Source organism: Uranotaenia lowii, chromosome 3, assembly GCF_029784155.1.
Source record: "Uranotaenia lowii strain MFRU-FL chromosome 3, ASM2978415v1, whole genome shotgun sequence".
NCBI classification, from domain to species: Eukaryota; Metazoa; Arthropoda; class Insecta; order Diptera; family Culicidae; genus Uranotaenia; species Uranotaenia lowii.
The window spans coordinates 28,990,041-29,012,602 of NC_073693.1; the positions used below are offsets into that span (position 1 = coordinate 28,990,041).

General features: G+C 40.9%; 2 protein-coding genes across 2 annotated transcripts; one reads left to right on the forward strand and one right to left on the reverse strand.

The window, feature by feature from the left end:
- Positions 1-1,140: 1,140 nt before the first annotated feature.
- On the forward strand, positions 1,141-2,490 carry LOC129756705 (replication factor C subunit 2). The gene is made up of 3 exons (XM_055753688.1): positions 1,141-1,379; positions 1,444-1,555; positions 1,614-2,490. The coding sequence occupies exons 1-3, from the start codon at positions 1,291-1,293 to the stop codon at positions 2,445-2,447; spliced, it is 1,035 nt and encodes a 344-aa protein (XP_055609663.1). The 5' UTR covers positions 1,141-1,290; the 3' UTR covers positions 2,448-2,490.
- Positions 2,374-18,277, reverse strand: LOC129756701 (divergent protein kinase domain 1C). Its single transcript, XM_055753684.1, has 4 exons — positions 17,465-18,277; positions 13,835-13,984; positions 13,083-13,775; positions 2,374-3,945 (listed from the first exon to the last, which is right to left on the reverse strand). Exons 1-4 carry the CDS (start codon positions 17,645-17,647, stop codon positions 3,733-3,735), a joined length of 1,239 nt encoding a protein of 412 aa, XP_055609659.1. The 5' UTR covers positions 17,648-18,277; the 3' UTR covers positions 2,374-3,732.
- Positions 18,278-22,562: the final 4,285 nt, after the last annotated feature.

The window sequence follows — 22,562 nt, forward strand, 5'->3', positions numbered from 1 at the left end:
CCTTATTGTGTTCATGAATCAAGAGGTGTCCTGAAAAATCCTGATTTTTAACTTCGCGTTGTCCTGATTTTAGACGAAACAACCTGGCACCCCTGGCTGACGGCATCGATGCGGTGAAGATGATGGATAGAAAAGACTGACAAGGTTCTGCTGGTGGGTAATCGTTAACATTGACAATATTATTCGATTATTTTTTACTATGGAATACCTCTGTTAAAGCTGGAGAGAGGTTAATTTCTTGAGTCTTTTTTATTTTAAATCTTAAAAACTTAGAAACGCAGCCAAAAGAGTTTAGCTTCGTTCAATCGTTAGTAAAAATCGGTTTCAACTGGTTTCTGTTAACTGATAGACGTTCAACGAGCCAATGTTTTGGTCGAAACTAGTCAGGTCGATGTTCAATGGAGCAAGTTGAAACTAGTCGAAACCAATCCAGCTCGGCAGCAGGATTAGTTTCGACTTGGTAGAAATCGGTCGAAGTCAATTGGAAAGAGACAGGTGATCAACTGTCAATCCATTTCTACTTGATTCGACCCGTTTCGACTAGAGTTGATTGAACAGACATTTTATCTTTTAAAATTATCATCTGAAGCGGCTTCTAAAATTGTGCGTCAAGTTAGCCCTCATGTTTGCCTCATCAGCAGAGATGCCAGGTGTTGAGAATAAAAAAAACCCGGCAACTTGGAAAAAAGTCTGTGTACTAATAAAATTAAGTTTTAATGATTGATTAAATACCAACGCATTCAAGAAAATTTCTAGAAGAATCTGGTACTTACGGATTATATCAAATACATGATTATTAATTCCAACATTCAGTTTTAAAAGTCTGGAAAATCTATGCACTCTGAGCAAAAACAAAGCAAAATCTGTGCCTGATCAGAGTATCAAAAAAGAAAAAATCAGAATTGACAAAAAATCGCCAAAAAAGTTTCCAAATAAATGTGGTCACCGAATGTCACTTATCTCAAAACTTTTTTCTTTCTTTTTAAAATTTATTAAAGCAAATTTAATGTTTTTGCTGCTTATTATTATTTATTTATCATCTCGAAAAAAAAACACTTTTTCGGTGAAGTTTTTTCTACATTTTCTCAGTGTATCCATGCCCGATGAGGCAAAAATTGCGAGCTAACATCAACCATCCACAACAAATTAATCCGCTCCGCGTTCAGCGCCAAAATTCACTTTAAAATCCGGTGCAAGCAATCGGGTGTTTTTATATTAAAATAATTTATGAAATAAAGCCCTTAAGTTAAATTTGGTCAGTTAGTTTTACAAAGAAAACGCGCAGCCACTATGCCAGAATCTCAGGTAAACGAAGGAGCCTCCGGTTCCGGCGCGGCCAAAGAATCTGCTGCAGCCAGCAAGAAGAGAAGTCTGCCTTGGTAAGTGAATTAAGAGACTTGTTTCAATATTAATATTTTTACCAACTCTTTAAACTTTCTCCAGGATCGAAAAGTACCGACCTCAACGCTTCGAAGAAATTGTCGGCAATGAGGACACTGTCAGTCGGCTGGGAGTTTTCGCCACCCAGGGAAATGCTCCCAATATCATCATTGCGGTAAGTTGAGTTTTCTCAAAGTTATGAGATGTTATCTGACTTGGCCTTTTGTTCAAAGGGTCCACCGGGGGTGGGTAAGACCACAACGATCCTTTGCTTGGCTCGCATCTTACTTGGGGAAAATTTCCGGGAAGCCGTTCTGGAGCTGAATGCTTCGAACGAACGAGGTATCGATGTGGTCCGGAACAAAATTAAAATGTTCGCGCAACAGAAGGTTACCCTTCCTCGGGGTCGGCATAAGATTGTCATTCTGGATGAAGCCGATAGTATGACCGAGGGAGCCCAGCAAGCGCTCCGTCGAACGATGGAAATCTACAGTAACACGACACGATTTGCGTTGGCTTGTAATACAAGCGAAAAGATTATCGAACCGATTCAATCCCGTTGTGCTATGTTGCGGTTTTCTAAATTGTCTGACGCACAGATACTGGCTAAATTGATTGAGGTATGTCAGAAAGAAGCTCTTAGCTACGATGAAGATGGTCTAGAGGCGATTGTTTTTACGGCTCAGGGTGACATGAGACAAGCACTGAATAATCTGCAATCGACTTCGAATGGGTTTGGACACATCAGTGGAGCGAATGTTTTCAAAGTTTGCGATGAACCTCATCCGATGCTTGTACAGGACATGCTTGAGCATTGTATTAAAGGGGACATTCACCAGGCCTATAAGATCATGGCCAAGCTGTGGCGATTGGGCTACGCAGCTGAGGATATTATTGGAAATATTTTCCGAGTTTGCAAGCGAATGAACATGAATGAGAAGCTGAAGCTGTGCTTTATCCGGGAAATCGGGGAAACCCACATGAAAATAGTCGATGGACTTAACTCATTGCTTCAGATGTCCGGTTTATTGGCAAAACTTTGCGAAGTGTCGTATGATTATTCTTAAGCTGTTGAGACTTGATAGCGATTAAACTTCATTCCTCTTTGAATTTTAACTGTTCTATTCACTTGAAAAAGAAAATGCCCATTATTTGTCATTTTATTTTTTATTTTTTCATTCCGTACCAAAAAGGATTTACTAAAAATGTGTGTTTCTAAAACTAACTGGAATACTGAAGAAGATTGTTGCCTTTTATTTTGTGTCGTGATTGTATTTAAGGTTTTATTGTATTCATTTGTCGTTGCTGTAACTGGAATGTGCTTCTGTTGACTGGTTTAGTAAAATTACATGCATGTGTCTTAAAAGTTGTGTTTTAACGAACAAAAACCTAATCAAAATACCTTTTTAAAGCTTGGAGCACGCAATTCTCTTTCACTGTCTATCGATCTCTCTTTTCGATCCACATACACTGGACGAACATTAAATTTTCCGCATGGCTAACAATCTAAAAGATGCACAATCATTTTATCACGAAACTGGACCACAGACGGACATCTCAAAAAGAAACGTCTCGTTTGATATTGAACTTTCCATGCACAACACTAGCACCATCTAGTGCAGAGCACTACAAGTTTTCTGTATCGAACTTTGAGTCACTGAAAGAGATGCCGTTGAACTTTTGCTGACATTGATTGACAATCCATCTAGTCGGGCGCATTATGAATGCTAAAAACCGCCCAAAAGACACCTAATTATCTAAACAACTTAGCCGAATTAAAGCACCGACTTTCACAACGTTGCCTGATCGAAGAGCAAAAGTTTCCATTCAAATCAAAACGTTTCATTTTTGTAAATCAAACTTGCAAAAATTTTTCCACCCTACGCTTAGTATGTTATGTGAGAGAAAAAATATTTTTATAATAACTATGTGTAGCTACCTGAGCTTCTAGTATGAAGAAAAAGAACTTGATAAGTATGTGTTGCCTAAAGAGCCACGTGTTGTTCTTCCCTAGAACATCTATTACGCGTCCTAACCGTTTGAAAAACATATTTTATAGTATACGACCTCGAGCGGATGGTTCCGAAAACAAAACCATCCCTGCTGCACACCGAATCACGCACGAAATTTATGCACTTACGGCCTAAAATACAACATTTTTTGTTTGCCTTACTTGCAACGGTTTTTTTGAACGTTTGAATTTCATTTGCTTCCATGAAGCAAATTCACACATGCAAACAACCAATCACATCCACCGATGATGATAATGAGACGCCAAGGGTAAAGGAAGGAAAAATACGATCACAAAACATCACGTGCTGGTGCAATATCCCCTTTTTGGGGTTCAATTTCTCACGGTGCATTAATGAGGGCAAGCTTTTCGTAAATACTGGTCAGTTCGTTGTACAGCTTCTTCTTCAGTTCCTCGGAGGCGCCCAGAGGATTAGTGCGGGACACGTCCCGTTCGGTCGTCGGATTGGCACAGCGTTCCAGGAGCATCTGAAGCCGGTCCGGCGTTTTCTGCGTTACCAGGATTCCGGGATAGCGGGTGGTACCCAGAAGGATCTGAATGAAACAATACAATTTGATTAATATGTAACATACAAATTTTGAATTTTTTTAAATTTACATTAAATTTTAGATTTTCACTCAAAAAGTAGCTGTAAATTTTACACAGTGTTGTTAAAAAAAATCAAATGTGTACCGGCCCGAACAACAATGTTTTTATTGTTTTTATACTATCCAACTTTCAAGAAAATTGCAGCCTCAAGATAAAGTTTCAAACTATTACCGTCGTACCGCTTCCGGTTTTTTGTTCTGTGTAGCGATTGCCCAAGCAAATTTGATATGGAATGATAATGCTTCTAAATAAATTCTAGCCGCTCATTTTCACCATCTTTTATTTCTTCTAACGTTCTATCCATCTATAAAATTTCATAATCTTAAGATGTCCATACTGAAAGGGACATCACTTTTCACTGATAAGGCCGATAAATTTAAGTAGGTAACAATAAATAAAATGATTACAAATTTACCAAAATTTCTTTTATTATTTTTTCAGTTATTTTGCGACTTTGGAATCTATCCGGAAAAACCAAATGCGATGTTTGAAGTCAGGATGACAATCGTGGAGGACGAAAATGCGTCGGAAGGTATTACGTACAGACCATGTGAGTAAACAAAGTATGATTTCATCTGTATAGAATAGGCACAATCATTTTTATTTGCGAACTTCTGTAATAGTAAGTTCTGTTATAACATACATGCAGCTTGAATGATGATTTTCTGTTGTAGTCACGGATGTAGAGAAAAAGTGATGCGCTCATCATATTAGAATGCATGAACGCATTTTAAAACGATGTGGTGATTCTCAAATCCTCGTAGCCACGTGTAAAAGCAAGCCTTCCCTGACTTACGATTCCATCAACAGTTCCCGGGTACAAAGAGTTCCTGAAGAGGTGAAAAATATTGTTTGAACAGCAACTTTAGAAGGAAAGGTATGCTACCGAGGCAGCGAATAAAATCTAGTCAGCCTGGAATTTGAGTTGCTAGGGGAAACGAATGAAATACTGACTTGTTAGTTAGCCTTCAGTTAGAATAAAAGCATTTTTCTGAATTGTCCAACACGGTATTTAATTAATAGACCGAAGTCGAACATAACATTTTTGGCGACGAGTATTCAAATTCTGAAGACGAATCAACCGAGAAAATGAATCGTCGCAACGGAAAACCGGTCGAAGTCGGAGATTTTCTTGAGGAGGAAGGAGATGTTCCTGCAGCTTCGATGGTAGAGGTTATGCGTCAGATGGCGAACCAGAATAGTCGTTTGATGGCCGTTCTGGAACAATTCACCGGAGGAGCAAACCCAGCAGCACAGCGTGGCGCACCGAAACAAATTATAGAATCTCTATCATCCGCTATCAAGGAGTTCCATTTCGACCCTGAGAACGGGTGAACATTCGACCGCTGAATATGAAGAACTTTTCAGACTGGAAGATCCGGCAAAGGTTCGACTGTTGCTGCGTAGCCTGAGCGTCCCGGTTTTTAAATTATCTCCTACCAGACCCACGCAATTTCACGTTCGACGAAGGGGTGTGTTAGGGCCAATTCCCGTTAAATAACTGGTTCGGAATCACAGCAAAGTTCCCAGACGTTTGAGAGCTCGAAGGTTATTAAACACGGCACTTGGTGGTGATAAAATCACGAGGGAACGTTTATTCTTAAGAACTTAACTCAACGATACAAAACAATAGTGGACTGTATTAAATTCCAACCGACTGACACGGGTGTTTTGTTGGTTCTGTCTTTTCGTCTCGCTGCTAACCAACAGGGCTCTGCAATAATGGGTTGATACAATCGCAATCGGTCATTCCTTTGCCTATACTTCTGCACACACGCACTTGTTGTCATCAATGCAGATTCATGTGGCAGAGATATAGCAAACGATCCTAGGTACTTGTGGCTGAGTGATGAGCAATTATCGGTACTTGATACGTTCGCTCGCGCTGATGGTTTTTGGCGCGAACAGGGTGCACGGAAAAAAAAATGAGTGGTCATCCCAAAGACGCTGTCATGATAATTTTACCATTTCAGCGCTATAGTATTTTCAACCACGAAATTTTTAACATCGATTTTGTGAAAGTGCGCATGAAACAATATTGAAATTACTATGTACCTGGTAATTTTCGATAACTCTCAATGTTTGTTGTCGAAAATACTATGATCATGATAATTTCATCATAATTTCTATCACAACTACCGCCCGCATAGTAATTTTGACATTGTGGCACCAATTCATATCAAAAAAATACTATGCACATCGTACTTTTGAGAACAAAACATATTTGACTCAAAAACATAAGTGCGTATGATAATTTTACTATGGTAAACATTCTTGTTGTTTACACTAATTCAGGATCATCAATCATCAAACCCGTTTGTAAAAAAAACTAATTTTGAGCTGCTTTATAGTTACATAACTTTGAAAATCATTCCAGAGCATCGGGAGAACACACTCACATTGACCGACGTGTGTCGGAAGTGTGAATTTTCATGTTTCAAATAATGTCATAATGCATGCATGCAAATAAACAAACAAACATACATAGTAATTTTACTATTTAAATCAAGCTCCTCGCTCCTCCTAATCTTTATCATAGTTTCATCATGAAACATATTAATTTTACTAGGGACGAAGTAAAACAATGCATCATTTCATTGACAATTTTACTAAAACGCAGTCGAATTTACTATGCGCAGCCAAATTGAGCACATGGTAAAATAGCTATGCGTAAGGTATTATAAACAACAAAACATATTTGACTCAAAAATATGGTCGCCTGTTGTTCGTTTAAACCACGGATTTAGTAATTTTACTATGCTTTTTTTTGTGTGTGGACTGAAAGGCGATTTTTGGGCAACAAAAATTACTGTTCAGCAAGCGCTACGATTGCCTACAAATCATCAAAAACGAAGCCGACGATTTCTTGACATATGCTGGGGCAGTCAACCGCCAGTGTGAGGAATTCGAGCTACAAAGACTCACCGCTAACCAGTTCAAGAGCCTCGCATTCATCTGCGGCCTCAAGTCGGCAAAGGACGCCGATATCCGGGCCCGTCTCCTGTCCAAGCTCGAGTCCGATGCAGCTGAAATCAACATCGATGGTTTGGTGACCGAATGCCAGCGCCTGTCAAACCTCAAGTATGACGTTGCGATGGTGGAGAAGAAACATTCATCTTCGACGGTCCAGGCGGTTCGGCAGCTCAAGAAGCAATCGAGCCATCAATCAAAACCATCCCCACCAGCAAACGATAAAGTTGCACCATCTCCGTGCTGGCAATGTGGTGCGATGCATTTCGTCAAGGATTGCAACTTTGCCAAGCACACCTGCAAGCAATGTGGACAAATTGAAAACCGTGAAGGTTATTGCAGTTGCTCGTCAAAATTTTCTGTATCACCGTCCGCAGGCGACAAGAGAGGAAAACCGAAGAACAGAACATTGAGAATGAAAACGATCCAGTTAAAGCAAATCCAAAGTCGTAGACGACCTGACTGTTGATTTCAACGGTGTCCTATTAAGTTTCAGCTCGAATGCAGTTCTGACATCTCAGTTGTCACTCAAGATGTCTGGAAGAAGATTGGTGGACCTACAATCAACGCTACCCAAATGCAAGCAACAACCGCATCTGGGGAACCTTTGGAACTGCTAGGAGAGTTCACTTCATCTGTCGCCATCAGCAACGTCACGCGAATGGAGCAATGTTACGTTACTTCGGTCAACAATCTGAACGTCATTGGACTGGACTGGATGGACGCATTTGATCTCTGGTCGAAGCCGCTCGCTGCACAATGCAATCAGGTGAATCTTTCCAAATTTCTTTACAACGATCACTCGCTTCCCGGAAGTTTTTCAGGGGTGAAATCCGCTCCCGGGGCGTTCCAGCAGCTGATGGCGAAAATGATAGCAGGCCTGAAGGGAGCTGATGCATTTCTTGATGACATTATCATCCACAGCGAAGACGACAAGAAACATTATGCATCACTAACAGCTCTTTTCAAACGACTCCAAGACTATGGTTTCCACCTGCGCTTTGAAAAGTGCCGTTTCAACCAGAAGGAAATTAAATACCTCGGACACATAGTCGATCCAAATGGAATCCGGCCCGATCCAGCGAAAATCCAAGCTATTTCCCAGATGCCAGCTCCAACTGACGTTACCACTTTGCGGTCATTCCTGGGCGCAGTTAATTTCTACGGGAAATTTACCCGAGAGATGCACCAATTAAGGCCGATGACATAGTGAATGCGATGCTATGCGAAACGGCGAATGCGATCCAATCCTTTGGATAAGCTTCTGAAGAAAGATGCGAAATTTGGAACCAGGAATGTCAACTTGCCTTTTCAAACATCAAGCGGATTCTGCAATCAAATCTGCTCCTGACCCATTACAATCCGAAACACGACATCATCGTGGCTGGTGACGCATCAAAGACCGGCATCGGAGCCGTCATCATGCATCGTTTTCCCAACGGATCCGTGAAGGCGATTGCTCATGCTTCCAAGTCGCTCAATCAAGCTGAGCAAAACTACAGCCAAATCGAAAAGGAAGCACTTGCGTTGGTTTTCGCCTGTACCAAATTCCATCGCATGCTTTGGGGCCATCGATTCACGTTACAGACGGACCATCAACCGTTGTTAAAAGTTTTCGGATGCAAGAAGGGAATACCAGTGCATACTGCCAACCGACTCCAGCGTTGGGCACTCACTTTCCTGGGCTACGATTTTGCGATCAAGTTCGTGTCAACACAAAATTTTGGATACGCTGATGTACTTTCACGACTCATCAACAAGCACGAGAAGCCAGACGAAGAAGCAGTCATTGCAATGGTTCATGCCGGAACTGACATCAGTTCCAGTTTACAAGACACCCTACAACACCTTCCGATCACATTCGAAATGGTTCTAAAAGCTACCGCTAAGGATCCAGTTCTTCAGAAAGTAAAGCTCTACATCAACAACGGCTGGCCAACGCGTAGCGAAGCAATTCCCGACACTGAGGTAAGACCATTTTCTGGCCGTCGAGAATCTTACTCATTGGTTGGCGATTGTGTGATGATGATGGACCGAGTCCTTATTCCGGAGAGTCTCCAGAAACGGATCCTGAAACAAATTCATCAGGGTCATCCCGGAATCGAGCGATCAAAAGCCATTGCTCGAGGCATCGTTTTCTGGCCCCAAATCGACGACATCGAAGACAACGTGCGAAGGTGCTCAAGCTGTGTCAGTGCTGCGAAATCTTCACCTCAAGCAATCCCACAGCCGTGGCCGTCAGTCGATGTTCCGTGGCAACGTCTTCACATAGATTTTGCCGGTCCTGTGGAAGGATTGTACTATCTGGTCGTCGTGGATTCCTTCACAAAATGGCCGGAAATTCTTCAGATGAGAGTAGAGCTTGTTCTAACTTCAATCGCCTTTCTCCGAGAATGTTTTGCTCGCTTCGGAACACCAACGCTTATCGTGACTGACAACGGTAGCCAATTCGTTAGCGCTATGTTTCGGAAGTTTTGCGAGAAGTTAGGAGTCGTTCACCTACTCACAGCACCGTATCATCCGCAATCCAATGGCCAAGCGGAACGGTTTGTGGACACTCTGAAACGATCTTTGAAGAAAATCATCGGGGGAGGAGAGACATCAACTGCAACAGCCCTTCAAACGTTCCTGCACATCTATTTATCGTTCTACACCGTCCGCAGTGCTAGGTGGGAAATCACCCGACAATATGATGCTAGGAAGTTTCATACGCACAACTTTGGATCTTCTGCGCCCAAAGTGTCCACCTGTCAGACAGCAACTCAAGCGCAACCGAAGGTTCGAAGTTGGGTCTCCTGTTTACGCCAAGGAGTATTTAACAAACGATGAATGGAAGTGAATGCCGGGTGTGGTCCTCGTAAGAATCGGCAACGTCAACTATAACGTTCTCCTGGATCATCAAGTTGGCCGACGAAAGGTTCTTTGATCCCATCTAGAACCAGATGAAGTTTCGGTCCAGCGATGAACCTTCAGCAGCAGAGGTTCCAATTCCATTGAACATCTTGATGGAAGAGTTTAATCTTCAGCAACCAACAATTCCTGTACCGTTCGATGGCATAAATGGGTCTGCCACAGTCGTTCAACAACCAACCGACATCGTACCAGAAGATGCAACAAAAATGTATAAAAATCAACCTCTCTTCGACAAATACTGTGTTATAGTATGATGCTGCGTTAGTGTTTTTCTTCTACGTAATCAGTCGGACATCGTCCTGTAGATGGGCAACATCGAGCCCGAAACCGGTCGACAAAAAGGTAATTTTAGTTCCTTTTTTCCGTTAGTAAGTACGTTAAGTGTCGTGTCCTGTAATACGTCGTGTGTTATTTGTGTAAGCAAATGCTCTCGTTTAAATTCTAGGGAGCATTTTTCGACAAGTCTTATGTTTTCTGTGTAACAGTTAATTTGTAGTCGTTTGTATTTTCGGTATAATCACTTTGAACAAACCGAGCTCAGTAGGTCACCCGACAAAAAACAAAACTCTGAACGTCGAATCTATTTCAGTGTTAAAAAATGCGCTGTTCGCGGGAAGCCTCCAGTATTCTCGAGTGGAAAGTGAACAACACCAGTAGGATCCGGAAGTTCGGTTCCCGGAATCCTACTGGTGCAAGCCACCAACACTGCCCAACGCTCGGTTCCGTGCAAAACTGCTTTTGAGAGAGCAACGTGCCGAAACGGACCAGCGTTGAAGATCCGACGAAAACCACCAAAAAAGAGTCCTTTCCAAAAAAAGAATTAAGTACTCTACTTGTGGTTATTTATGGCTAAGAGCACCTGTATCCGTGGTCCAAACAGCCGGTTTAGACCCAAATTCCGACCCGAGCAACCGCACTGGTGATCCATTAAACCAGTTTCAACTCAACTTTTTTTAGAGCTGGTATAAGGATTGATCCAAAACTGATGAGATTTGGATCCAATTTGACGCAGTTCTAAACCGTTCGACAGTTAATGGAACACGAGTGCAGTTGCCAGTTTTTTCATTGGATCGGATCTAATTTCTTTGGTTCAATTCTTGTATAAATTAGACCCAAGAATAGACCACGAATACAGATGCTCTAAGGGCATCTGTATTCGTGGTCTATTCTTGGGTCTAGTTTATACAAGAATTGAACCAAAGAAATTAGATCCGATCCAATGAAAAAACTGGCAACTGCACTCGTGTTCCATTAACTGTCAAACGGTTTAGAACTGCGTCAAATTGGATCCAAATCTCATCAGGTTTGGATCAATCCTTATACCAGCTCTAAAAAAAGTTGAGTTGAAACTGGTATAATGGATCACCAATGCGGTTGCTCGGGTCGGAATTTGGGTCTAAACCAGTTGTTTGGACCACGAATACAGGTGCTCTAAGGTGGCTAATGGTGGTCTATACTTAATAGGGCGTCTGTGGGACGCCGGAGTAATTGTTTTAACTCGTGTTCCAGCCACAAACAGTATGGATAATATTTATTATGAAAGACGAAGTGGAAGCTGTTTTGGATGCCAGGATTTTTAGTTCAGGTTCGTGTTCCGGCCACAAACCTAGTGGAGATCGATTTGTATTTCGGTTACAAATGCTGAGAGGAGCGTGATGTTCTACGAGTGAACATATCACAGAAATATTCGGGTAAGCTTAGGTTTATAGCTTTGATTCACGGCATAATTTGCATTCTGTTTCTATTACTACAAAATCCAGGCAGGAGAAATGGTATATGTAGGGTTCCCCCTTCGATGATACGTGTTGCGATTGTCTACATTGTTGAGATTCGTCTCATCGAAGCAATCGATGAGATGAATAACATCACACGCATAGTGGTGTTATTAGGAATAAACAGTTAGGAAATGTAACCATAGAGATAGTTTTAGTTATAAATAGGACGAAATGTACTGTAATAAAGTATTCCAAGTTCTACCGTCAAACAGAACAAGATGTCTTCTTTCCATTGCCCAAAGTGCTTCCAACAACAGGTTATGGGCCCAGCACTAGTGGAAAGGAGGAGTGGAATCATCAGTGGAAGTAGAACCAGCCAAGAAGTCAATGGGAGGACGAGCCAGCGCCGGTAATCCAAAGGTCGTCGAGCCAGAACCGTGGGAGGTTGTCGGAACAAGAACCTGATAGGTCATCGCACCGGGAAGCCAGCTGGAGGTCGGCAAGCCAGGAGACACGGGAGGGAGGTCGTCAGGCAGGTGCTTTGGAGGGCCGTTGGTCCGGAGCCATTGAGAGCGGACTGGAATCACTGTTCGTCGTGCCGGGAGCCATGGAAGGTTGGCGGGCCGTGGAAAGTGGTCAAGTTGTAGGCCAGGTGGTGGTCGTCGGACCAGGAACCTCTGGTGGACTTACGAGCCGGGAACTACGGAAGGTCGTCAAACAGGTGCCATGGAAGGGCGTCGGACTGGAACGCCAAGTGGAGGAGGTCGTCGGGCTGGAGCCACTGGGAGGCGTTAGGACTCAGGAGGAGCGTCGAGGCGAAGAGCTTCGATTCGCTGCGAAGGGCGTCGAGCCGTGTGAAACGGTATCGGTAGCAAGAAGGGAGTCGGGCCAGACGGAAGTTTGTCTTCGAGTGATCCGCAGGAAGGTTGTCGTCGAGCGAAACCAGACGCGGGTCGTTGAGCTGAAGGCTGTTGTCGTGGTCCGGCACAGGGCTTTGCTGAGCGGTGAACTGCGTGTGTTGAGGAGGAGTGTTGAGATTCGTCTCATCGAAGCAATCGATGGGATGAATAACAACACACGCATGGTGGTGTTATTAGGAATAAACAGTTAGGAAATGTAACCATAGAGATAGTTTTAGTATGAATAGGACGCAATGTAATGTAATAAAGTATTCCAAGTTCTACCGTCAAACAGAACAAGATCTCTTCTTTCCACTGCCCAAAGTGCTTCCAACAACGTACATCAATCACATAAATCTAAGTTTATGTAAAAACAAAGACGGTATTGAAAAGGAGAAGTTATCTGACACTTTAGGAGTGGAAACGTGAAAAAATGAAAGCTGAGTAATTTGACAAAATAAAAAGCGTTTCCGAATCGAGAAATGTTTTAACAGGACTCTACACTTTGTACAATCATCATGAGAGCAACAATTATCTTCCCATTATGATAAATGTTAACTCATCATCGAGGGATTCAAATCTTACCTTCTCACAAACAATCTGCACATTGTTGTTCATAACCCGGGACTCGCAGCGCCTCGTCTTCATGTTACACTCCGACTTGCAGTACATAAAGCTGCAGTGCTCGTCCCGGCTGCAGTAACTTCCGCTGGACAGCTTCCGGTTGATTGTGTAAGCTGGATACACGAACCGCAAATCATCGTACTTCAACCGATTGTTGTTGATCCCAAACCGCGTCAGATCGACGTGACACATCTGAATTTCGTGTTGATCCAGCTCCGTGACATAGTCGAGTACTAGTACTGCCACCTTGATATGGTACCGCCAGCGGTCCAACGGAATGTGATTGGAATAGTAAAAACGATCGTCGTCGAAATCGATAGCATTAAGGTATTCGGAGGCAAACATTTCCGCACAATTATCTCCGGCGTATGGGAACAGTTCGTTTTCGTTGAACAGACTCATCATCATGTATTCGTGATTCTGGATCAGATTCCAGCTGTGCCGCATACTTTTCTGGAGCATAACTTCGTCCTCTTTGGCCGCGGTCAGCCTCAGGAGGGATTGCATTCGCTCCGGTGTCACGCTGATGCTGTACTTATTCTGGATGTACCGGCTGACGATGCTTTCGTATTCGCTGGCCGAAGGATAATGTTCCTTGTGATAGAAACTGTCCACCCAGAACAGCTTCTCGTAGTTTTCGTTGGGAACCGCTTGCTGGAAAAGATAAAGGAATGTCAAGCTACTGAAATATGGGTCTAAGAAATCCAACTTACAATCAACGTCAACGTTGTATCAGCTCGCTTTGCCTGGAAGCGATTGGGGTGATGGATTTCCAACGGTGGATCCGGACAGCGGAAATCCCAAAACTTTCGACAAAAGTCTGAACACATCCGTCCAGTGCTCTGCTGATGATGACGTTGGCACTGAAAATTAATCACAATCAATTACCCAACGTCCTGGCTCTTAAAGAATGCTACTAGAAGTCTCCTAAATTTCTACACTAAACAACGCGCCTCGGGCTGTTGCTTCAACAGTCTCCCCTCGGAAGCACGTGCCACAAAAAACATGCCGGCACACATCAGTTCGGGTAGCCGGCGTCGAAAGGTGCTGAATTGTTGAAATAAAAAGAACCAAACAAAAAACCAAGTGAGAGCGAGAAAAACGGAGTGAACATGTTCATCACCTTTCATCAAGTTCATCTCGCGAGCATTTTCGCACCCTTTGCTCTCGGAAAAGCTCCAAAGCGCTCAGCTGCCTATCCTACAAAACCTTCACTTCTCGTTTTCCTGTTATTGACAGATTAAACCACCCACTTGAGGTTGGAGCAGAAAAAAAACACGCTGACTGAAGCGAAACTATCGAGTTGACTCCACCCTACTCGTTCCCATCGGCTTGGCAGTGCCTTCCCAAGTTATTGGATAACTTTTCGACCACGTTCACGTTCATATTTAATTTGGCCTTGATTAATTTTTGGCTGCATTTCTCACAGTTCTTCCAATTTCCATGGAGTCTAGAACACGGTAGAAACTACAGCCCTGATATGGAAACGTTATCTTTAAAGAGACAGTTTTTTTTAAGACATGTCCCTTGTATTGAACTTAAAATTTAATTTTCAAATCGCGGGCTGCAAGAGCAGAATTTGAAATAAATATTACGAAATAGTCCGAGAATGTCCCGAGCCACCTCATTTTATGGTAGGTTCGATACGTAAAGGGCGAACACGAAAATATAGCGTCACACTTTTTTTACCATTGGGTAAAAATCAATCAAATTTTGCACACTTTCTCATTGATGTGTATTTAGTCCGTTCAACCTGTCTCTTTCCAATTGACTTCGACCGATTTCTACCAAGTCGAAACGAATTCTGCTGCCTAGCTGGATTGGTTTCGACTGATTTCAACTTACTCCATTGAATAACGACTTGACTAGTTTCGACCAAAACATTGGCTCGTTGAACATCTACAAGTTGACAGAAACCAGTTGAAACCGATTTTTACCAACGATTTAACGAAGCTATTGTTTACATGCTGTCAAACTCGAAGTCGTGTTTTTAGATTCAACGAAAATGGAGGTAAACCAACGCGAGTCGAGAGAACAAATTCTTTGCAAACACCTGGAATTTCCTGATCTGTCGCACCAGCAGTGGGGAAAATGTTGAACATTCACCATTCAACCATCTCCAGAGTGTTGAAGCGATTCTAGGAGTGGTTGACGTTGGACCACGGCAAAGGAGCTGGAATAAAACCGGGACCGAAGAACAAAAAGACGGAGGGAAAGGGGAAGCGGATGATTGAAGCTAATCCTAACGCCTCAAGCCGTGATTTGGCTAAAAAGATCGACATGTCGCAGAGCTACGTCCAGAATGCAAATAAAAGAGCTGGACTACATGCGTACAAGGTACAAAACTTTCCCAACCGCGATGAGCGGCAACAATCGACGGCTAAAACTTGGGCACGGAATCTCTACGAGAAGATGTTGACAAAATATGGCTGCTGTGTGATGGACGACGAAACATATATAAAAGCCGATCTCCAAATATCTCGTTTACCAGGCCATCTTCTTGCGGACTGAGGAGTGAGCCTTTCGTAACATAAAGGGCACAGTAAATGGCGAGATCTTCAAATCTGAATGCCTCGAGAAGCGCCTTTTGCCGTTCTTGCAGCACAACGAAGCTCCGCTATTTTGGTCAGATTTGGCATCATGCCACTATTCTAAAGTGTTCTGGAGTGGTATGAGGCCAATTCTGTCCAATCTGTTCCAAATTCTTATTTAATTTTTGGCATTTCGGCGAGTTGTGAAAATTCAAGGTAGAATATTTAGAGAGAACATGAAAGTATTATAGGTGGAAAGATCAAAGCTAGAGCGCTTTGGGTAGAAGAAATTGAATAGTTGGTGAAAATGTGAGCAAGGCTTTTGTTGTGTGAACAGCTTTTGAACTACTTGCGTGATTCTTTGCCGCGCGCCGTTTCAATGTTGATAGGAAGCGATGAAGAAACCCATCGCATTCCTACCCACATTGAAACACGGACGGGTCGAACACATGAGACTGTGTCCGACCGGGCAAAAAATCACCCAAGCAGCGCTCACGTGTGCTGTTCTATTGCTAAGCCAATTCTATCGATGCGTGCTACTTTTTTAGGTACATCGGATGGTTGCTACTTTTGTTTTCGCATATTATCCATCCGATGCCTTACTTTTTTGCCAAATGCATCGTGGTGAATTGTGTTGTAATTTTTGTTATCCCATTTCCCCCCTTCTTTAGCCAAGTGATTCTGTTATCTTATTTTAATCGCCGCTGGGATATATTCTTATTTAATTTTTGGCATTTCGGCGAGTTGTGAAAATTCAAGGTAGACCTAAAAAAGTAGCACGCATCGATAGAATTGGCTTAGCAATAGAACAGCACATGTGAGCGCTGCTTGGGTGATTTTTTGCCCGGTCGGACACAATCTCATGTGTTCGACCCGTCCGTGTTTCAATGTGGGTAGGAATGCGATGGGTTTCTTCATCGCTTCCTATCAACATTGAAACGGCGCGCGGCAAAGAATCACGCAAGTAGTTCAAAAGCTGTTCACACAACAAAAGCCCTGCTAACATTTTCACCAACTATTCAATTTCTTCTACCCAAAGCGCTCTAGCTTTGATCTTTCCACCTATAATACTTTCATGTTCTCTCTAAATATTCTACCTTGAATTTTCACAACTCGCCGAAATGCCAAAAATTAAATAAGAATATATCCCAGCGGCGATTAAAATAAGATAACAGAATCTGTTCCAAAGGACCAAATGAACCCGCCAAACTGTCCGGAGCCGCGCCAGGTGGAGCAGTACTGGACTATAATGAAGCGGGAGGTTCGGAAGAGCAAGAAAATAGCCAAAGACGAGAAGGACATTTTAGGAAAATGGAAAAAAAAAAACGAGAAACTACCGGATGACCGGAGTACCGGATGACACTGTAAAGACTTTGATGGAGGGCGTCAAGCGAAAATGCGTTCAATTTTACATTCAAGGCTCCATCGATTAACTTTTCTTTTGATTCTTGAAGTAAATATATGTATCAAACTACCCTAAAATCTTGGTTTGATTCTAAACATTATAAGAAAAATGGCATGACATTTTCGGTGTCGCAGCGAATTCAACTCGATAAAGTCAACTCAGTTATAGAGTTATCCTAATATAATTTATATAAAGGTACTCTCTGGAGCCACTATTTGTTGTTTCGCGTAGTAGTTCATTGAAAACTGTCTTCAACATAACAATCATATTGGTTTTTAAAGCAATTTGTTTGATTTTGATAGCAAACAGAAGTCTATCTTTTTCTGCTCTAGCTGGACAATCATGAAACACACTGTAATCGAATTGTCGATTGATGGGGGCCCCCCTTAGCAATTAATTATACTTACAAATTTCTTAACTTTCCACTCGACGCCGGCATCGAGACAGTAGTAGGACGAGGTGATGCTGCCGTAGATCAGCACCAGCACCACGATCACGACCAGCACCGTCAGCAGATAGAAGCGCTTCCGGGGAGCAAAACGCACCTTCCGGGCCAGACTTTTGCAGTCCTTCTTTGTTAGGAACCACATCCTGTTTCGTGTTTTTTTTTTTTACTTCTGTGGTGGGTTGTTTTCGAGGACGACGACGACGTTTAGGAACAGGATTTCAATTTTTCACTTCCACATTTGTTGCTTGATGAAGGGGCGCTGAGCAAAATGGTTTTCTTGTTTTTGGTAGAAAAAATTCTAAGGCCGCTTAAACACTCACTGTTACGATTTCGATGCGTTGATATACGACGATTGTATCACGTTAGTAAGATTTCTAACATAAATTATCAGGCAAACTAACTGGAAACACACCTATCCTGGCGCTACGTCTTCCGAGATATTGGAAAATTTTCACCTCCCACACGACTAGACGACTCCACCTTTCGGACAGTGAAAAACCGTGAAAAACATGCTGGGGCTTCATGCCCAACTTCTATACCTTCATACCACATTCGATGCGACTAGTAAATATGAGCCGAGGTGAGAGGGTGGAAATTATACCCGAAGCCCCGGAGGGAAAAAATAGGGAATTCGTGAGCGTGACACTGAAATGGAAAAACGAGTCACGCCGTCGCTGCTGCCGCTCATTTTGTTCGGCCTTTCGGATGTTGTCGTCCTTTTTTCCTACCCACTTGCGGGTTGACTCTTGTTTGTTGGCATTCTCGCATCCTCGCGTGTTCCCTGCTTGCAATATATATTTACTACAACATATCTGAAGTAAGCCGTTGGACTTTTCTATGCTTGGGAATGCTCTCGTTTGAATGAAATTCCGCTCTAACAGTCTCTCATTTTCTCCAACATTTGTGGGGTTGTTTGGTCTCGATTGTGGGAGGCAACATGAATGAATCCGATGTTATTGGCCTATAATGAACTTTATGCTCGAATAAGACAAGCTGTCGTGTGTTCATTAGTATGAAATATTCAAGCAGGTGGAAATTGGAATTTCTATTCAAATTAAAATACGATATTCAATAAGGCCGGAAGGTGGGAATGAATAAATTTCAAGGTGTTTTATTAAAAAAAAAAAAGATAAATTCTTGTATTAAAATATATTGCATACAAGCTTTCGTTCAATTTGTTATAATTTACTAAAAATTTGGATTACTTTTTAGTATACAGCAATTTTATTTTATTTCAAATAAAACTGAATGTAGATCTTCCAAACGTCATATTGCCAAAACTAGAAATGATAAATAAAATCTGTAAATGGATTCGAATTAAAACGCCAAAATTCTTCAAGGATCAGCATTTAAAATAAATAAAACAAAAATTCTTTTCCTTTCTGTTATCAAATAACATTTGAAGTACCGTCAAACGGGGCATCATGCAACAGGGTTAGATGCAACATTTGTATACCACAACACTTATTCAATTTTTATTTCAAGAAATGTATTGTAACAAAGTTATCATTTAATGATAAAAAAAATGACAAAGAAATAGTTTCTCACATCGTGAGATAGTTTTTTTTTAAGTTTTTGTTTCTCATAGAAAATTCAAAAAATCGAGCAATTGATGTAGGGGAGAGTGGGATATCATGGGCCATGGGGAATCGTTGACCACCTTTAATTTCTCGGATGTGTGTTGAGATAAAATTCTCAATCCAACTGTCGATGTTCTCGCTCTGCGTAAGCATATGTTTCTATATGTTGTTCACTTGTGTACGCATCAGAGTGCCCCAAATGACCCGACTTTTGAAAAAGTTATGCGCTGCAGGCTGAAATTGATCCTTGGCCTAGTATAAGATCTCATGCCAAATTTGGGCCAGATCGGATCACGGGAAGGGGTCGCTCAACGAGCCTGAAGATTGCATGGGATTTTAAGACATTTTGTTCGGGAGAAACATTTTTTTTTTGTTTCGATTATAGTCGTTTTACCATCTTTATGGCATTCGCGACTTTATCAACGGTGCAGTTGGCGTATCGTTATTGAAAAACTTATCCGGTACAACTGTGTTCGATGTTTGCTCTTGGGCTCGAACTCGCGGACATCGGCTCAGGAGACAACAGACTTGCCAACTGAGCTATATCACAAGCCCGTTCGGGAGAAACATGAAAAACCAGTTTTTCATCAATAGCTTTTGTTCCCGTCGGCCAATTTCTTTCAAAAATGGGTTTTCTTAAAGTCTAAACTAAGAAAAATATTTCATCCGAAGACTGCATTTCAATTAGAGTTAAGATAAAAAAGTTATAAGGCTTTAAAATTGGGCTAACTTTTTTAACGGTGGTATTCAGCACTGTTAATGAGACGTCGATATGTTCGACCGTCTCGACTCATTAACAGTGATGAATACCATCCTTAAAAAAGTTAGCCCATTTTTGAGGCCTTATAACTTTTTTATCTTAACTCTAATTGAAATGCAGTCTTCGGATGAAATATTTTTCATAATTCAGGCTTTGAGAAAAACTGTTTTTAAAATAAATCGGCCGACGGGAACCAAAGTTATTGATGAAAAACTGGTTTTTCATGTTTCTCCCGAACAAAATGTCTCAAAATCCCGTTCAAACTTCAGGCTCGTTGAGCGACCCCTGCCCGTGATCCGATCTGGCCCAAATTTGGCATGAGATTTCGTACTAGGACTAGGATCAATTTCAGCCTGCAGCGCATAACATTTCACAGGTTTTGAATTTGCCATACAAATTTGGGGCAGTCTAGTACGCATGATATGATACTTTCATTTAACTAGCCAAAAAAAAAACTTACAAAATTAAACAATCATCCGCAACTCACATCGCTGAGAAATCTAAGGTTCACAATAAAAATATGCTCATATGCTTTAACGGAAAAAGGTATGGTAATTCCAACAATAATCCACTTTTTTTTTATTAACAGATGGTTTTATTAAGAATTTTACTTATAAAGTTTTTATGTGCCGAGAGTATTTTTCCTAACTTTGGGTTAGTAAGAGGAGGGCAATAATCCACTTATATTAAATCATTTTTCTGATTGATTTTCGACCAACAAAACTTTCAACTACGTATATGATAGGCTATCTGATTGATTTTTTGCATTCAACAATACATATGACACATTCAATGTATTATGACCGTATGATTGATTTTATGCATTCAACTATATATATAATAGATTCAACTGTAATTGTATGATTGATTCAACGCATTCAACAATAAGTATAGTAGATTGAAGTACATATACTTTTTTGATTGATTGAACTAAGGATATTGTAGAATCAACAATATCTTTACAATTGTTTTTTTTTGGCATTCAACTATACTTGCAGTTGCGTTCAAAAAAGAATGAAATCGCGTGAAGCTGCGCACTCACTTCCAACTTTGACAAGCTGCCATTTCTCTCTCGATTGATATTTTTTCATGAAAATTTCATACAATCTAGTTCAACTATTCAACTAACATTCTACGAAATTTGAAGTCTTTACAATGACGAGAAACAAAGATAGAGCTATTTCTGCAAAAAAGTTGGAGTTGCTTCACTAAACTGGCTGTATCTCCGACAATTTTCATTTAAAAACCTTGAAATTTGGTCCAAAGATGTAAAAATGTTTGATCTAATACCAGGTTAAGTTTCGTCAGAATCGATAAACGTGATCAAAAAAAGTGCCATGTGGAAAATCAGGTTCATTATCGCCCAACAGACAATTTCATTCTTTTTTGGACGAATGTTTGTATGGAAAACATCGTAATCCGTTAACATTTTCATTAACAAAATCAAAATTTATCACAAAGAAGGTTGTAAATTGATAGAAACTTCACTCCTGCTTTGTTTAGAAATAGAAATTATTCCTACAGAGCTGGTATTGAAACACAAGAGCGAATTGAATACTCGCTTTAATTGTGTATCAAATTTGTTTATCGGAATAATTAGCAGGACATTTCTGAATCTCTGTTATTCTTCATTCGAACTCTGTTGAAACATTTTCTCTTCCGAAACAAAGCACGAATGAGGTTTTTATCAATTTACAACATTTTTTGTGATAAATTTTGATTTTGTTAAAGAAAAAACCAAGAATACATGGATTACGATGTTTTTCATACTAACATTCGTCCAAAAAAGAATGAAATCGTCTGCTGGGCGATAATGAACCTGATTTTCTACCCGGCACCATTTTTGATCACGTTAATTGATTTTAACGAAACTTGACCTGGTATAGGCGATGGAAGCACAAAATCTGACAGCGATTTTGGGTGAAGTGAAACGTAAACAAAGTTGTTATAAAAACTGAAATTGGAAAAAACTTTTTAAATCATATTCTGTATGTTTAGGATAAAACGGTGAGTAAAATTAAGTTTGTAATAATCTGTTTACTCATATCTCTTATTTCGATGCTCGGTTATCGTGTTTGTCAAGCAATAATCACTTGTTAAAAATGGTGATATTTTTATGCTGTTTAAAATTGTAGTTTCAAAATAGTGATATCTCATTTGATACAAAAGATTTTGAAAAACTTTTACTACCGAAATATTCGCAATAAATGGTTTTATTAAAAAAATACCTTATTTTAAAAATAATAAATTTTCTATTGCCTTTAAAGTGTCTTTCAAATAAAGAACTTTTTGTTGTTTCAGGAGCAAGCTAAACACATCGAAACGGTAGCATTTGAGTTGTATTTTGTTGTGGTTTTCTCTGAAGGAGGTAAAATGATGGTCGCAGGGTGGTTATCTTAAAGCAGATCGTTCCCCAGCATTAAATCCCATCAGTCAAGAATCCGGACAATCTTGATGTTTGGAAAAAGAACTTACTTATAAAAAAATGCCAATATCTGATTTAAATAAATAATCAAAAAAAAAATCCTTAATCCATTTTTTCCTTAATTTCATTCGATGATTGATGAGGTTTTTGGGATTTTCATTGTACAAAATTACAAAAAATCTCGAGTGCTAATCTGAGCTTTCGATCTTGTCTGCAAGTTTTTTTTTGCGTATTGAGTTCCGTAGGGCAGATTTTCTGACCTCGGTTAAAAAACTTTTATTATAATCAATTC

Excerpts from the sequence above, each read along its gene's own strand:
- LOC129756705 (XM_055753688.1), top strand. The coding sequence starts at position 1,291 with ATGCCAGAATCTCAGGTAAACGAAGGAGCCTCCGGTTCCGGCGCGGCC. Across the intron at positions 1,380-1,443 it reads AAGAAGAGAAGTCTGCCTTG|GATCGAAAAGTACCGACCTC; the intron begins GTAAGTGAATTA and ends AACTTTCTCCAG. Across the intron at positions 1,556-1,613 it reads CTCCCAATATCATCATTGCG|GGTCCACCGGGGGTGGGTAA; the intron begins GTAAGTTGAGTT and ends TTTTGTTCAAAG.
- LOC129756701 (XM_055753684.1), bottom strand. The coding sequence starts at position 17,647 with ATGTGGTTCCTAACAAAGAAGGACTGCAAAAGTCTGGCCCGGAAGGTG. Across the intron at positions 13,985-17,464 it reads AGTGGAAAGTTAAGAAATTT|TGCCAACGTCATCATCAGCA; the intron begins GTAAGTATAATT and ends ATTAATTTTCAG. Across the intron at positions 3,946-13,082 it reads TGCAGATTGTTTGTGAGAAG|ATCCTTCTGGGTACCACCCG; the intron begins GTAAGATTTGAA and ends TGTTTCATTCAG.